Consider the following 16,311-nt stretch of genomic DNA (forward strand, 5'->3'; position numbering starts at 1 on the left):
TGGGCAGGGAACGGGTCTGTCGATTTTTGTACTGTCCTCTCCCAAACGCTTAGTACAGTGCCCCGCACACAGTAAGCGCTCAATAAATACGATTAACTGACTGACGGAGTATTACGATTAGCACCGGGGCGTGGGAGAGAGGCCAGCAGAGTCAGAAGACCCGATCCCTGCCCTCGGGGAGCTTTCGGCCTAACGGCGGAGACCGAGCGTTCGGCTGCGCGGTGGACGGTTTCTCGTGTCCTTTCTCGGGAGTCCTGCAAAAGCTGGGTGGGGGCCGCAGGGTCGGGGAGGGGGCCGCCTCCGGGTGACGAACCCGATCGGTCTTCATCGGGGGGGCACGGGGGCACGCTTCGTTGAGAAGCGGCACGACCCAGTGGATAGAGCCCGGGCCTGGGAGCCAGAGGGTCGTGGGTTCTAATCCCGGCTCCGCCACTTGCCTGCTGTGTGACCTTGGGCAATTCGCTTCACTTCTCTGGGCATCGGTTACCTCATCTGGAAAATGGGGATTGAGACCGGGAGCCCCACGTGGGACAGGGACTGGATCCAACCCGATTTGCCTGTAACCACCCCAGCGCTCGGTACAGTGCCGGGCACGTAGTAAGCGCTTGACAAATACGACGATTATCATCACGAGGCGAGGATAGGACGGACAGCCGACCGCCCAGGTGTCTTCGAGCCCATTCCAGTTCGGGTCGTCGTCGCAGAGGGAGGCCGGGGAGGTCGGGGGCGGTAGGGGGGAGAGGGCAGCGGTGCGAAGGGGGGTCCCGCTAGGGACTCAGCGGCGGCCGGGCCCGTCCGGGGGACCCAGGGCGGCGGGGGCGGGACCCGGCCCGACTCTCCCTCTGCCTCCGGCGGGCGGGCGCCCTGTCCGCCGCGGGGCGGGCCGCGGGTCCCCGCAGGTACTGGAAGGTGCTCTGGCGTCCCACCTCCCTGTGGGCGCAGTTGAAGGTGAGAGCCACGCCCACGTCGCTCTTCATGACCCTGGAGGAGCCGTCCGAGGTGCCGTCGAAGCAGCGGCCCAGGGCGATCTCCTTGGCCGTCTTGGGGTCCTGGTCGGTGACGGTGTAGATGCCGTAGTTGTGGCCCAGGGGGTCGAGGGGGGCCAGCATGGTGTACTGGCCGGTGTCGTTGTTGACCGCCAAGGGCAGGTGGTTCACCAGGTACTCGTGCAGCATGGGGTTGACGGCCACCCGCTGGCAGCTGCCCTGGGGGATCACGGTGACCAGCGTGCGGTCCACCCGGGCCTGGTCGTACAGCATGCCGCTGCACTTGAACTCGAGGCAGGCGGCCGAGACTCCGGGCCGGTCCCGGTCCCCGATGCTGCGCACGTCGCGGAGGCCGTAGACCCGGCCCGCCGTGAGCGGGTGCGTGCCCCCGGCGTTGCGCGACCTCACGTTCACCTCCGGGGCCCCCAGGACCCTCACCTTGACGTAGCAGGCCCGGAACTCCATGGGCTTGGGCCACCAGGCCAGGTAGTCCGCGGTCCAGCTCAGGGGGTCGTCCTCGCTGAAGGGGACCGTGTTGTAGTCGTACGAGTCCCCCTCGATCCTGTAGAAGCGGAAGTGGGGGGCGGAGGGCGGGGCTTCCTCGCAGCGGCGGGTGTCCTCGGCCGGGAAGACGGGGCCGCCGGCCTCCCCGGGCACGTTGGCCCGCGGCTTGGCCACGCTGATGCGGAAGGCCGTCTTCTTCAGCCTGGGGTCCTCGTGGTCGCTCCGCCGGTACTTCAGGCGGGACAGGTAGGGCTCGGGGACCCCGACGACGGCCGAGTCGGGCTTGGGGGCGGAGGCCGCGGCCTCCAGCTCCTCCCCGCCGAGGCTGGCGGTGACGAAGGCCGAGTAGGCGTCCGGGGCCCGCTCGTCGCAGAAGGCGGGCACGCAGGCGCCGTTGGGGCCCGTGAGGACGCTGTCGAAACGGCCCCAGGCCCGCGGGTTGGAGGCGAAGCCGGCGCTGGGCTCCAGGTTGATGGCGGAGACCACCACCCCCTGGAGCTGCTCGCTGGGCAGGAAGCGGTCGCCGCGGTAGGCCCGCACCTTGACCAGGCACCGCCGGCTCTCGGGCACGTCCAGGTTGAAGAGCCTCCGCTCTCTGATCTCCATGTTGCCCACCAGGAAGGTCCTCTCCTCCCTCCGCCGCCGCCTCCGGGGCCCCTCGGCCCGGAAGTCCCCCTCCTCCTCCCACAGGCCCGTGTCCGGGGCCAGCGACCAGAGCTTCATGGCCGCCGCGTGCTCCGGCATCTTGACCTGGGCCGCGTCCAGCCACACCTTGACCCGGCCCGCGTTGAGGGGCTCGGCCCCCGCCTCGGCGGCGAAGTCGACCGAGAACATGCCGTAGGTGCGGAGGGGCAGCACGTCCCCCTCCTCGTCCACGAAGCTCAGGTCGCTCTGGGCCGCGGGGGCCGAGGCCACGTCCCGGGCGTCCAGGAAGGTCACGCTGGCCCGCACCCGGCCCTCGTAGGGCCGCCCGTCGGACCGGTAGAAGCTGCCCGGCGGGATCTCCAGCTCCGCCATGGGGTCCTCCCCGGCCCTCTCCCCCAGGGGGATGACGTTGGTCTCGGAGGCCTCCAGGAGGAGCGGGGGTGCCCTGCGGAGCATCTTGACCTCGTGGAACACGGCGCCCCGCTTCCGGCCGAAGGGCAGGACCTTGGTGGAGTTGACGAAGCGGCCCAGGCGGTCCACGAACGTGAGGATCAGCCTCTCCGTGTCCGGCGGGACGTGGAGGGAGAAGGTGCCCTGGTAGCCGGTCATGCCCACCCGCTGGTCCCCCAGGTACACGTGGCCGAAGCGCAGGGGCTCGCCGTCGTCCGCGGCCACGGCCCGGCCCCGCACGATGGTCCTGGTTTCCGGGCACTTCTGGCAGGAGCAGGCCGTGGCCACCTTGGTGGGCAGCGTGTAGCCGCCACAGACGATCGTCCGCTCCTCCGTCCGGGATACGCCGCAGCAGCGCTCGCCCTCGTCCTGGCACCGCAGCCCCGGGTCCCGCGGTCCCGCGCACGTGCCCGCCGGGCACCTGCCCACGTCGTAGTAGAAGGAGCCGGTGGCGTTCTGGAAGCAGTCATGCGGGAGCTTGACGAGGTAGCTCTCGGGCTTCGGGTTGCAGGCTGGCTCGTGGGCGTCTGTTGGAGGGCAACGGCCGCAGGGCGGAAGGAGTCAGTCCGGACCCGCGGGCCCGAACGTCTCCCGTCGACCGCTCTCCGTCCATCGATCGCTGGGATCGGCGGGGCTCTCGCTCTGCGCGGAGCACTGTGCCGAGCGATTGGTAGGGGCTGACGGAATCGGAAGACTCGGGCCCTGCCCTCGAGGAGCTTCCAGTCTAGCGGGATATCCTGGATGTCAACAACGGCGCTCAGTACAGTGCTATGCACGGAGTAAGCGCTCAGTGAATATGATCGATTGATCGGGGCCAGATGTGGAACGTACTCACTGGGACTCCATCTCGTCCATCTTGCCGTCGACCTCTCGCCCTCGTCCTCCCTCTGGCCTGGAACTCCCTCTCTCCATCGTCAGAGCCCTCCTAAAATCCCACCTCCTCCAAGAGGTCTTCCCTGCCTAACCCCTCATCCTCCCTATTTGCCCTCCCTCTACCTCACCCCTGCAGAAGCGGTGTGGTCTTGTGGAAAGAGCACAGGCCTAGAAGTCAGAGGATCTGTGTTCTAATTCCAGCTCCGCCACCTGTCAGCTGTGTGACTTGGGGCGAGTCACTTCATTTCTCTGGCCCTCAGTGACCTCATCTGTAAAATGGGGTTTAAGACTGTGAGCCTCACGTGGGACAACGTCATTACCCTGTATCTACCCCAGCGCTTTGAACAGTGCTCTGCACATAGTAAGCGCTTAACAAATACCAACAGTGTTATTATTATTATTAAAATGGGGATGAAGACCGTGAGCCTCAAGTGGGATAACCTGATCACCTCGTATCTACCCCAGCGCTTAGAACAGTGCTTGGCACATAGGAAGCGCTTAACAAATACCATCATTATTATGAAATACTATTTAAAAAACCACGCACTTGAGTCTGTACCCCTTAAGCACTCTGACACTGCCCCAGCCCCACAGCACTCATGGCCATATCCTTCAACTTTGCTATTTCCCCTAGCTGTAATTTATTTTTATGTCTGTCTCCCCCAGAGAGCTTCTCGAGGCCAGGGATCTTGTCTAATCGTATTGGCCTCCCCCAGTCTCTTAGTACAATGTTCTGCACACAGTAAGAGCTCAGTAAATATCATCGATCGACTGACCGATCGGATGTAAGTCCCACCCTCACATTCGCCCTCCTGGAATCCTCTCTAAGAGCCCGCCACCACCCCGTCTCTCCCAAGCGCTTAGTACAGTGCTCTGCCCCCAGTAAGCGCTCAGTAAATAAACCTGACTGACTGACTGACTCCCTTCGCTCTACCGATCGGTGACAGCGGAGGCAGTGGGTGGCGTGTGCCTCCCTAGAAACGCCTCGTGTCGTGGGAAGACCGTGTCCCGACTCTTCCATAGTATAAGGAAATCACTTGTCCTGAGAGAACTGAGCGTGCTCTCAACCGGGCCTCAGCTGACGTATTTTAATCACTCCAGGACTTATCTCACGCCCTCCATGCGCCAAGCACTCTGCTAAACGCCGGGCACTCCCCTAATGCTAACCTTCTCACCGTACCTCGATCTCGTCTAACTCGTCTCCGACCTCTCTCCCAAATCCTGCCTCTGGCCTGGAATGTCCCCCCCGCCTCATATCCGAAAGACAGTGACTTTTCCCCGTTTCAAAGCCTTATTGAGGGCCCATCTCCTCCAAGAGGTCTTCCCCGACTAAGCCCTCATTCCCTCTTCTCCCACTCCCTTCTGCATCGTCCTGACTCGCCCTCTCCATTCATCCCTCTTTCCAGCTCCACAGCATTTATGTCCTTATCCATCATTTATTTATTTCTATTAACATCTGTATCCCTCTCTAGACGTAAGATCGTTGTGGGCAGGGAATATGTCTCTTATACTGTTCCACTGTGCTTTCCCAAGTGCTTAGAACAGTGCTCCACACACAGTAGGTGCTCAATAAAAACGATTGAATGAATTAATTGATCCGGGGCATCAGTCGACGTATCTTAATCACTCTAAGATTCATCTCGCACCCTCTTCGAGCCAAGCACTGCGCTAAGCGCCGGGGTGGGGATTCGGAGCAGATGAGGCAGAGACTCGGTCGCCGGCTCTCCTTGCCGTCCACCCCGGCCCACCCGCCTCCCCCAGCTCCCCGGGACCCCGGTGGAGGGAGGAGACCTCACCTATGACGGAGAGCTTAGCCACCTGGGACTTCACGGAGCCGGCCGGGCTGCTGGCCTTGCAGAAATACTCGCCCGCCTGGTCCTTCTGCAGGTTCTTCAGCATCAGGCTGTTGTCGTACCTGTGCACCGAAGGCTCCAGGAGGGTCCCGTTGTGGTACCTGCCGGAAATTGGGGGAGAAGAGGGGTTTAACTGCGGGAGAAGAGAAGAGGGGGAGAAGGGGGGTTTAACCGGGCCCAAGCCCCGGGGAGTCTGGTCTAAAGAAATGGTAGGGACAGCGTGTGCTTAACGTAAAGTCGGGCAGAGCCCCGTGGGCAGAACTTTAGACCATGACCTCGTCGTAGCTGGTTCTCTCCCAAGCATTAATAGAGTGCTCTGCACAGAGTAAGCGCTCAATGCGTACGAATGATTGACACTGGAGTCCCTAGAGACACCCCGCCACCCCGGCCCAGGCACGGTGACAGGCCCCAGAGCAGATGGGCAAGTGACTTCACTTTTCTGTGCCTCAGTTCCCTCATCAGTAAAATGAGGACGAAGACTGCAAGCCCCATTGTAGGACAGGGACTGTGTCCAACCTGATTACCTTGGATCTACTCCAGTGCTTGGCACGTGGTAAGTGCTCGGTACATACTGTGATTATTATTAGAGCCAAACACACAGGGGTGGGGGAGGCAGCTGCCTCTAGATTGTAAACCCCCCTCAAGGCAGGGATTGTGTCCACTAATTCTATGGTGCTCCAGTGCTTACTGGGGGCAGAGCACTGTGCTGAGTGTTGGGGAAACTGCAATCCAATAGAATTGGTAGACGAGATCCCTGCCCACAAGGAGATTACAGTCTAGAGGATTATAGACTAGACTCCCAAGTGCTCGGTACAATGTTCTGCACCCAGTAGGCACTGAATCAACAGGATGGAGTGATCGGTTGGTTCTGTGGTATCCGACCCGGACAGGGGACAGAGCGGCCGACAACTGGACCGTCCGGGAAGAAATCGGTCACGTTTGGGGGGAGGGAAGGGAAGGAGGAAATGGGGGAGACGTTTCTCACCAGAGGTATTTGTTGGGGCTCGGGGTGCCCACGGCCTTGCAGCAGAGAGAGACGCTCTGTCCCACCCTCCTCGCCTTGGTCTGGGGGTTCTTGGTGATGTAGGGGATCCCTATGTGGGGGAGAGGGGAAAACGGGGTCACTTTACCAGGCTCTGGCTTGGGCCTTTCCCTTCAACTGTTCAGGAGGAGCAGTGTGGCCTAGTAGAAAGAACCCGGGCCTGGGCGTCAGGGGACCTGGGTCTTAATCCCGGCTCTGCTAAACGCTTGGGGCAAGTCACTTAACTTCTCTCTGCCTCAGTCCCTCAATTGTAAAATGGGGATTCTATCCCTGTTCTCCCACCCCCTTAAACCGTGAGCCCCATGAGGGACAGGGACTGCGTCCGACCTAATTAACTTGCGCCTAAGAACAGGGTTTGACACATAGTAAGTGCTCGACAAAGACCATAAAAGAGAAACCCAGAACATCCTTCGAGGGTTCTGCTGCCCTCCTCCCCCACCCGCTCCCCGCCACCCAAACCTGCTCTGGAGAAGCGGGCCTGGACCGAGGCTTCTTTGCGGCCAGTCTTGGGCACGGTGAGGTCGAGGGGGGCGAACTTGGCCTTGGTGAGCCTCAGGACGCTCCTTCCGTCCGGACACAGGCCGGGGACCCGGAACCTCCCTCTGGCATCCACCCGGGTCAGGGGCTTGAGGGTCTGCAGGTGGGTCAGCAGGTGGACGGCCGCCCCGGCGGCCGGGGACCCGTCCGGGAGGGAGACGGCCCCACGCAGCACAAAGTCCTCGCACATGCAGGCGTCGCAGTCCGCGTTCACGCGGCCCACGGTGCAGGAAAGGTCACACACTGGAAGAGGCCAGGCCCCGGGGTGGTCAGCCCGGGCCGGGGCTGGGGCCGGGACTGGGGGTGGTCCCCAGGAACCCCACCACCACCGAAGCTGGGGGTGGAGGCAGGGCGCCTGGGACTCTTCTGAGCCGCCCTGCGTTGGGACGGTCATTTAGACTGATTCCCAAATTGCCTGGAAAATGGCACCGGGAGCCCTCCCCTCTATCCCACCTCCCATGTCCCCCGTCATGGTCTTCCCAACGGCTCAGCTGCCTCCCCACCCTACCCTTGCCAGCCCGACGATTCCGAGAACGGGGTGGGGTGAGAATCATGGGGTCCGGAGGGAAAGCCACCCCCAAATGAGGATGGAATAAACACTATTATTTTGTTATACTATACTCTTTTATATTACGCTCTATTGTTATGTTGTTATATTGTACTCCATATCGTTCTGTTGTCTCTTCCAAGCACAAGGTACAGTGCTCTGCGCACAGTAAGCGCTCAATAAATACGATTGAATGACTGACTTAGTGGGAAAGTTCTGAAGGTCCAGATTTCAGACCCTATTTGGAAGTCACGTCTTCCTCCTCCTCCTCCTCCTCTTTTCCTTTCCCTCTCTCCCCGCTTCCTCCTCCTCCTCCCCCCACCCCCACCATCTGAGAGGCACAAGGGGAGCATAGTTACCCTGCTTCCCTTGGGAGGTTTTTTTGGGTGGGGTCCCCTCTTGCGAGTGGTGTCTCTCTGCCTCCCCGGAGTTTCAGCTCCAAGGGCCGGTGAGAATCCGGGGCGGGGTTAGTTTCTTCCCGCAGATTCGTGCTGGCTAGGGCCTAGCTGAGTGGACCTCCCCCACCCAAGGGTGGACATTCATTCGACCGTATTTATTGAGCACTTACTGTGTGCAGAACACTGTACTAAGCACTTACAAAGTATAAAATAGCAATAAAGAGAGACAATCCCTGGCCACAGCAGGCTCACGGTCTAGAGGAGGGGAGACAGACATCAAAATAAGTAAACAGGCATCATCACCGGTACCTGCGCAGTCCTGCCCGAGGCAGAGCTGGCCTTCCTCCGTGGGCTCGTTGCAGCTCTGGGGCGACTGGGCCAGGCAGGTCCGGGTGCGGGTCTGGACTCCGGTATGCCCGCACGAGGCCGAGCACACGCTCCACTCGGTCCAGGGGGTCCATAGCCGCGGGGAGTCTCTCCGGAGGGAGCCTGGAGGCGGGTGGGGAATGTCGCTGGGCACCGGGGGGCCCACCTGGGCCCCAGCCCGGGATCCCCGGCTGGGGGACACCTGCTCCCCCATTCACAGTTCCACGCGGGAGCTTCGAGGCAGCCTGTGGAGACCCCACCTCTCCTTTCATTCAATCATTCATTCATTCATTCAAATGTACTGAGTGCTTACTGTGTGCAAAGCACTGCACTAAGTGCTTGGGAGAGGACAATAAAACAAACAGGCACATTCCCTGCCCACGAAGAGCTCTTTTGTAAGAGAACCCCAGGGCCGGTAGGAACCACTCCATGTGCCATGTGCGGAGGTGAAGCTAAAATAAGCCCTTAACCTTTCCCCCAGGGGAGACCACCAGCGCCCTGATCCCGAGACCACCCTTAGCCCCCTTGTCGTCCTCCTGACCACCCCGATGACGTGGTGAATTGGACCACTGACGTCAGCCCGACCCACCGCCGGTGTGTCTGCAGGTGGGCAGCGGGAGACCGTAAGCTCGTTGTGGGCAGGGGATAATAATAATAATAATAATAATAATAATGTTGGTATTTGTTAAGTGCTTACTATGTGCCGAGCACTGTTATAAGCGCTGGGATAGACACAGGGGAATCAGGTTGTCCCACATGGGGCTCACAGTCTTCATCCCTATTTTACAGATGAGGTAACTGAGGCACCGAGAAGTTAAGTGACTTGCCCAAAGTCACACAGCTGACAAGTGGCCGAGCCGGGATTCGAACCCATGACCTCTGACTTCAAAGCCTGTGCTCTTTCCACTGAGCCATTGTTCTATTATATATAAAGAAGCAGCATGGTTAAGTGGATAGAGCATGGGCCTTGGGTAAGAAGGTGGTGGGTTCTAATCCCAGCTCCACCACATGTCTACTGTGCAGTCTTGGGCAAGTCACATCACTTTTCTATGCCTCAGTTCCCTCATCTGTTAAATGGGGATTGAGACGGGGACTTTGTCCAACCTAATTTACTTGTATCCACCTCAATGCTTGATGCAGTGCTTGGCACATAATAAGAGCTTAATAAATCCTAATTTTTTTTTTAAATTGTCCTCTCCCAGGTGTTCAGTAATAATAATAATAATAATGTTGGTATTTGTACTGTACTAAGCGCTGGGATAGATACAGGGTAATCAGGTTGTCCCACGTAAGGCTCACAGTCTTAATCCTCATTTTATAGATGAGGTAACTGAGACACAGTACAGTTCTCTGCACACAGTAAGAGCTCAATAAATATGATTGAATGAATGAGTAGGGGAGCGGGGAAAGCCTGCCTGGAAACCGGCCTGGCTCTAGGGTCCCTGGGATCTGGGGGGCTCCCTCAGAGCTGAAAAGTCCCGGGGGAGGGATGTGAAAGCAGAAAAGGAGAGTAGGAAGTCGGATGAGCCTAAGGTCCTTTCTTTCCTGAGTGGCCGGAGGCTGGACGGCCCAGTCCTCGGACCCCACGGCCTGGAGCCAGCTGCACCCACAGAGCAGTTGTCAAACAACTTCCCGGTGCCAACGTCAACACACGCAGATTCATCGTACATTCGCAGTCAGGCACGGATACGTGTATACGTATGCGTCTATATCCACGTGTGCTCCCGTTCAAGTATTGCCTTAGTGGACAGAGCCCGGGCCTGGGAGTCGGAAGGACCTAGGTTCTGATCCCGGCTCGGCCACTTGTCTGCTGGGTGACTTCGTGCAAGGCACTTCACTTCTCTGGGCTTCAGTTCCCTCATCTTTAAAATGGGGATGAAGACTGTGAGCCCCACAAGGGACAGGGACTGCGTCCACCCAATTTGCTTGGATCCACCCCTGCGTTTAGAACTGTGCCAGGAACATAGTAATACCATTATTATTATTATAATTATTAAAAGTGGCCTCACACATTTGGGGAGGGTTTTGTGTTACTCCTTTTCATGCAAACGAGGGGTGGGGATTTAGGGTGGGGGGACGAGGGGTCGGAACCAGCCCTGGATTTGGGGGGCAGGGAGGGCGGGGCGACTGCGTCCCAGTCACCTGGAATTTCGGATCGGAGCGTAGAAGCCCTAAGCTGAACTTACCTACGGGGCAGAGGAAGCGCACGGTGTAGTTGGAGCAGTTCCTGCCGGCAACCTGCTCCTTGTTCAGGCACCAGAAGCCCTCCTGGGGGCTGGCGTGGACCACCTGGCCGGTGCCCTCGGCCGGGATCCAGTCGGTGGTGCGGGCCTCCACCCGCGTGGGCCGCGGGCACACCCGCTCCTTGTAGTAGAAACGGATGGCGTCCAGGCGTTCGTAGTCCCCGTGGCCCCCGGGGTGGTCGATGTTGAACCAGGTCGTCCATTCCCCGGGAACTGTGGGACCCACGGGGAAGCCGGGGAGCTGGTGGGCCCAGGACCCCTGCAGGGTGCAGAGCCCCTGACCACCGCCCCCGGGCCAACCTCCCAGGCTCTTTTGCTCGGATGGGGATGGATGCGGTAGGACTGTAAGCTCACCCTCTGGACTATAACCTTGGGTGGGCAGGGAAAACGTCTGTTTATCGCTCTGTTGTCCTCTTCTAAGCTCTGAGGGCAGGGCGCTGCACACGGTAAGCGCTCAAGAAATGCGATTGACTATGAGCTCGTTGTGGAGAGGGAATGTCACCGTTTACTGTTGTATTGTGCTCTCCCAAGCACTTAGTACAGGGCTCCGCACACAGTAAGTGCTTTGTAAATATGACTGAATGAGATACGATTGACTGATTGAATAAATGAATGACTTCTTTTCCCAGAGCCTGAGGGGCTGAGGGGGGCTCTGCTGGGGTCGGGGGAAGGGAAGAGAGGGAAGAGCAGTATAGCCTAGTGGATAGAGCACGGGCCCGGGGGATCAGAAGGTCATGGGTTTTAATCCCTGCTCCTCTACCTGTCTGCTGAGTGGCCTTGAGCAAATCACTTAAATAATAATAATGTTGGTATTTGTTAAGCGCTTACTATGTGCAGAGCACTGTTCTAAGCGCTTCTCTGGGCCTCACTGACCTCATCTGTAAAATGGGGATAAAGACTGGGAACCCCATGCGGGACAGGGACCGGGTCCAACCTGATTTGCTTGTTTCCACCCCAGTGCTTATTACGGTGCCTGGCACATAGTAAGTGCTTAACAAATACCACTATTATCATTATTATTGTTGTCATTATTAAGAGGAGGAAAGGGGAGAGGGAGGGATGGAGGAGACTCACTGTCCGGTGGGTCAGCTGGCTGGGTGAAGGAACGGAGGTTTCTCTTTCCAGGCCGGACATTCTGGACCGATTGAGTGAGCACCGTCTGCCTCCTCCCGATTCCTGCAGGAAACCCCCATCCCCATCCCACCCCGGCCCCCCGCCGAAAACACGTTAAGGCAGAAACGGCGGCCTCCACGGACCACCCGGTACCTCGGGCCCCTAGTTGGCACTGTACCCTCGGGGACTCGGGCATCTCATGATGGCAGCGTTTATGAAATGCTTCCTGTAGACTTTAACCTTGCGGGCAAGAATCGTGTCCGCTTATTGCCGTATTGGATTCTTTCGATCGTATTTCTTTAGCGCTTACTGTGTGCAGAACTCTGGACTAAGCGCTTGGGAAAGTGCAATACGACAATAAACAGTGACATTCCCTGCCCACGGCGAGCTCGCAGTCTAGAGACTATACTCTCCCAAGACTTCAGTCCAGTGCTTGCACATAGTAAGCGCTCAAGAAATCCGATTGAAAGAATACAATACAGCAGTAAGAAGCCTGAACTAAACACTTGGGGGAGGGCAGTATAATCAATTCGGCTGAGCTGGGTTGTACAACTTCTTGTTATAACTAGCGTGGCTCAGTGGAAAGAGCCCGGGCTTGGGAGTCAGAGGTCGTGGGTTCTAATCCCGCCTCCGCCACTTGTCGGCTGTGTGACTTTGGGCAAGTCACTTCACTTCTCTGTGCCTCAGTTACCTCATCTGTAAAAGAGGGATTAAGACTGTGAGCCCCACGTGGGACGACCTGATGATCTTGTATCTCCCCCAACGCTTAGAAAAGTGCTTGGCACATAGTAAGCGCTTAGCAAATGCCATCATTATTATCATATCCTCGGAAATCATTCATCAGTCCACTCCATCAGATGGAGAGGTCCTGGAAAACAAGACCCAGGGGACAGGCTTCTGGGTACTCTCCCAAGCATTTAATACAGTGCGTCACACTCAGGAGGTGCTCATTAAAGAGCCAGCCCCACCTTCTTTCCTGTAGATCACTTCTCTGGGCTGGTAGGGCAGTCTGGCTCTGGCTCAGAGCAGCGGGAGCCCACACCAGGGCAAGGCTAAGGCCAGGCTCAGGGGCAGATTGTTTTCAGTCAGTCAGTAAATGGTATTTATTGAGCACTTGTTCTGTGCAGGGCACTGTACTAAGCGCTTGGGAGAGTACAATGGAACAATAAGCAGACACATTCCCTGCCCACAACGAGCTTACAGTCTAGAGGGGGGAGACGGACATTAATATAAAAAAATAAAACGACAGATCTGGACATAAGTGCTTGGGGCCTGGGTGGGGGCGATGAATAAAGGGAGCAAGTCAGGGTGGCGCAGAAGGGAGTGGGAGAAGAGGAAAGGAGGGCGCAGTCAGGGAAGGCCTCTTGGAGGAGATGTGTCTTCGATAAGGCTTTGAAGAGGGGAAGATTCATCGTCTTGTCACATATGGAGAGGGAGGGCATTCCAGGCTAAAGGCGGGATTTGGGCGAGGGGTCGGTGGCCAGATAGTTGAGGTGGAGGTGGAGTGAGAAGGTTGGCATTAGAGGAGCAAAAAGCACGGGCTGGGTTGTAGTAGAAGAGCAGCGAGGTGAGGACCGGAGAGGACAAGGTGATTGACTGCTTTTCTGTTTGTACTCTAATTCTTCTTTGCCCACAACCTGATGTAGATTAGAAACTGCTTGAGGAGAGGCATCATCTCTGCTAAATCGGTTGTAATATTCACAGCGCTCAGCACAATACTCTGCACACAGTAGGCCTTTTATCGATCAGTCCGTCAGCGGTAGAGTGCAGGTCACTGTACTAAGCACTTGGGAGAGGACAGTGGAACATCAGTACTGTTGCCCGATCACCGGCCACGGAGTGCAAAGGCTGGAGATCAGTCTGGAAGTGACACCCGGGCATTAGAGGAGGATGGAGGCCTGGACCCCCCCACCCATCCTTCGGAAATCCTGGGCTGGAAGCGGCATCTCCAGGTTTCTAAGCCCGCAGGGAGCTGGAGGCCAGAGGGGAGCCGTAGGCAACCGCAGCTCGACAAACCGATCGGCTCATGTTTACAGCCAAAATGAGATTTTTGTTTTTAATGCCGCTTAATTGGGGAGATAGGAACCCTTTTAATCAAACTAATCTAATTTTCTCTCCAATTGTGACGGCGAACATTTAATCGTTTCTGAATGCTGCAGCTGTCTAGGCTGAAAAAAAAGAGGATGAGACAGGGTGTTTGTTTCTGTGTTCGTGTGTGAGTGTGGTGGGGGGACAGTGGTGACATTTGTTTTTGCACCTGTGACCAGGTGTTGAGGGAAATAGCAGTGTGGAATTTGTTTCTTAATCAGAACAAAGGTGGTGGGTGGAAGGCAAAAAGCCTGGGCAGAATGGCCCAGGAGGAGAGGGATTTTTCTTTTCTTATGGTATTCGTTAAGTACTTACTATATATACACCAGGCACTGTTCTAAGCACTGGGGTAGACACAAACTAATCAGGTTGGACGCAGTCCCTGTCCTACCTGGGGCTCACAGTCTTCACCCCCATTTTACAGATGAGAGACCGAGGCCCCGAAAAGCAAAGTGACTTGCCCACGGTCACAGAGGAGACAGGGAGTGGAGCTGGAAATAGACCCCGGGTCCTTCTGACTCCCGGGCCATGGCTCCATCCACTAGGCAACACTGCTTCTCTAGAAGCCCAGGCTCTAGAGGAAAAGGGGACTGTCCACCTGTCCCTCTAGCCCCAAGGCTGCCAGAAGCGAGACGGGAGTCAGTCAATCAATGAATCGCGTTTATTGAGCACTTACCGTGTGCAGAGCATTGTACTAAATACTTGAGAGAGGTCTATACAATAATAAACAGACACATTCCCTGCCCACTGAGCTGACAGTGTAGAGGGGGCGACAGGCATTAATAGAAATCAATAGAATGTCAGATATGGGCAGAAGTGCTGTGGGGCTGGGCCGGGGGGGAAGGCGAGGGGCAGGACAGCGAGTGGTGTCTCTGGAGCCGGACAGAAGGCTTTACTCTGGGCACTCCGGGTGGGTCCAGCTGTCTCGGATCTCTCCCTTCCGGGGTCCAACCCAGGGCACACCCTCGGGAGGCCATTTGTCCGGTTTTAAACCGGACGGTTTGGGTTTTGTGGGGTCCGTCCCCTACCCGGTAAGGACACGGCCCTGGCACCCTCAGCCTCTGCTATCGGCGTCCATCCTCCCTTCTCGACTCCTGCCGCCGAGTTCCGAGGCTCGGAAGCGGCTCCCGTGTCAGAGGGACCAGGGAGGGGGAGACAGAGCCTTCAACCTGCCCCGACCCAGGGTAACGCTCTAGGATGGGACTACCTTGGTGCCCGGGCACAAGAAGCCCAAATGACATCATCATGTAATGCCACGTGCTTGGGAAAACACGTAACGGCTTGTGTCTCAGTCCCTGGTTGTGTGAGGGCCCGTAGTAGCCGCCCCATTTCCGTGCGGGTCACTGGTCAGGCCCAAGGTGGGGTGTGGTGGGGGGAAGCTCATTTCTTAGGCATAACTGTCTATTATATTATTCTATTGTACTCTCCCAAGCATTTAGTAGAGTGCTCTGCATACGGTAAGTGCTCAATAAATACGATTGACAAATGGACATGGCTACCTCACAGTAGGCGGAAGTCAGGAAAGACAACTTTTGACTAGGTGTCCAGATGTGGCCAGCCCCAACCAGCCACCGCAGCGCTGTCAGGACCCCCGTGTCGGGGAGGGGCAGGGGAAGGGGCCCGGAAGTGAAGGGTGGGGGTTGGGGGAAGGTGGTTGTCCCTCAGGCCAAGGCGTGTGCCAACCAGGCCGCCAATACTTTACCCGATGCCGCGATGGCCTCCAGGAGCAGGAAGGAGACAATCCAGCCCTTGGCCACGGTCATCGTTCCCGCTCTCTGACCTCTAACTTCGTCCTCAGCCGCTGGGGGTGGGCGGGGGGCGTCCCCGGGGCCTGCCCCTCCGCTGCGTCTCAGACCTGTCAGGAGTTTCCCAGATCCGGCGGCCTGGAAAGAAATATCCGTCTCTCGGAGCTGCTTGGGCCGGTTTGGAGCCTCCTAAAATGTGTCTGCTCCGGCCTCTCTCCTCCCCCAAACCCTTCGGGGACCCATTCTCCCTCCACATTAAACAAAACTCCAGTAACTTCTGGGTTCTCAATCAATCATTCCAACAATCAATCCATAAATGGCACCAGCTTCTCAATCAATCAATCAATCCCTAAATCGTTCCAGATTCTCATCAATTATTCAATCCTTCGATTCACCAATGGTACCAGGTTCTTAACCCATCCATCAATTAGTAAATGGCATTTAAGCTCCTTGTGGCCAGGGAATGTGATTATTTGTACTTCCCAAGCGCTCAGTACAGTGCTCTGCACACAGTAAGGGCTCAATTAATACGATTGAATGAATGAATGCTTATTGTTATACGGTACTCTCCCAAGCGCTTAAGTGCAGTGCTTTGCACACAGTAAGCGCTCAATAAATACAGTGGAATGAACGAATAATGGTAACTGCGGTATCTGCTAAGCGCTTACTTTGTGCCAAGCACTGTTCTAAGCCGTGAGGTAGATTCAAGCTACATAGTCCCTGTCCCACATAGAGCTTACAGTCTTAATTCCCATTTTATAGATGAGGTCACTGAGGCCCAGAGAAGTGAAGAGACTCGCCCAAGGTCACGCAGCAGACACGTGGCCGAGTTGGGACTAGAACCCACGTCCCCTGACTCCCAGGCCCATGCTCTTTCTACTAGGCTTTAATGAGTGGTTACTGTGTGCAGAGGACTGTCGG

At 57.2% G+C, this 16,311-nt stretch overlaps 1 protein-coding gene across 1 annotated transcript; it reads right to left on the reverse strand.

Moving 5' to 3' along the window:
- Positions 1-543: 543 nt before the first annotated feature.
- Positions 544-15,522, reverse strand: LOC100088421 (cartilage intermediate layer protein). The gene is made up of 8 exons (XM_029064619.2): positions 15,348-15,522; positions 11,519-11,620; positions 10,388-10,657; positions 8,145-8,324; positions 6,813-7,133; positions 6,297-6,405; positions 5,255-5,412; positions 544-3,112 (listed from the first exon to the last, which is right to left on the reverse strand). Exons 1-8 carry the CDS (start codon positions 15,406-15,408, stop codon positions 768-770), a joined length of 3,546 nt encoding a protein of 1,181 aa, XP_028920452.1. The 5' UTR covers positions 15,409-15,522; the 3' UTR covers positions 544-767.
- Between the last annotated feature and the right edge of the window lie 789 nt (positions 15,523-16,311).

Source organism: Ornithorhynchus anatinus, chromosome 5, assembly GCF_004115215.2.
Source record: "Ornithorhynchus anatinus isolate Pmale09 chromosome 5, mOrnAna1.pri.v4, whole genome shotgun sequence".
NCBI lineage: Eukaryota > Metazoa > Chordata > Mammalia > Monotremata > Ornithorhynchidae > Ornithorhynchus > Ornithorhynchus anatinus.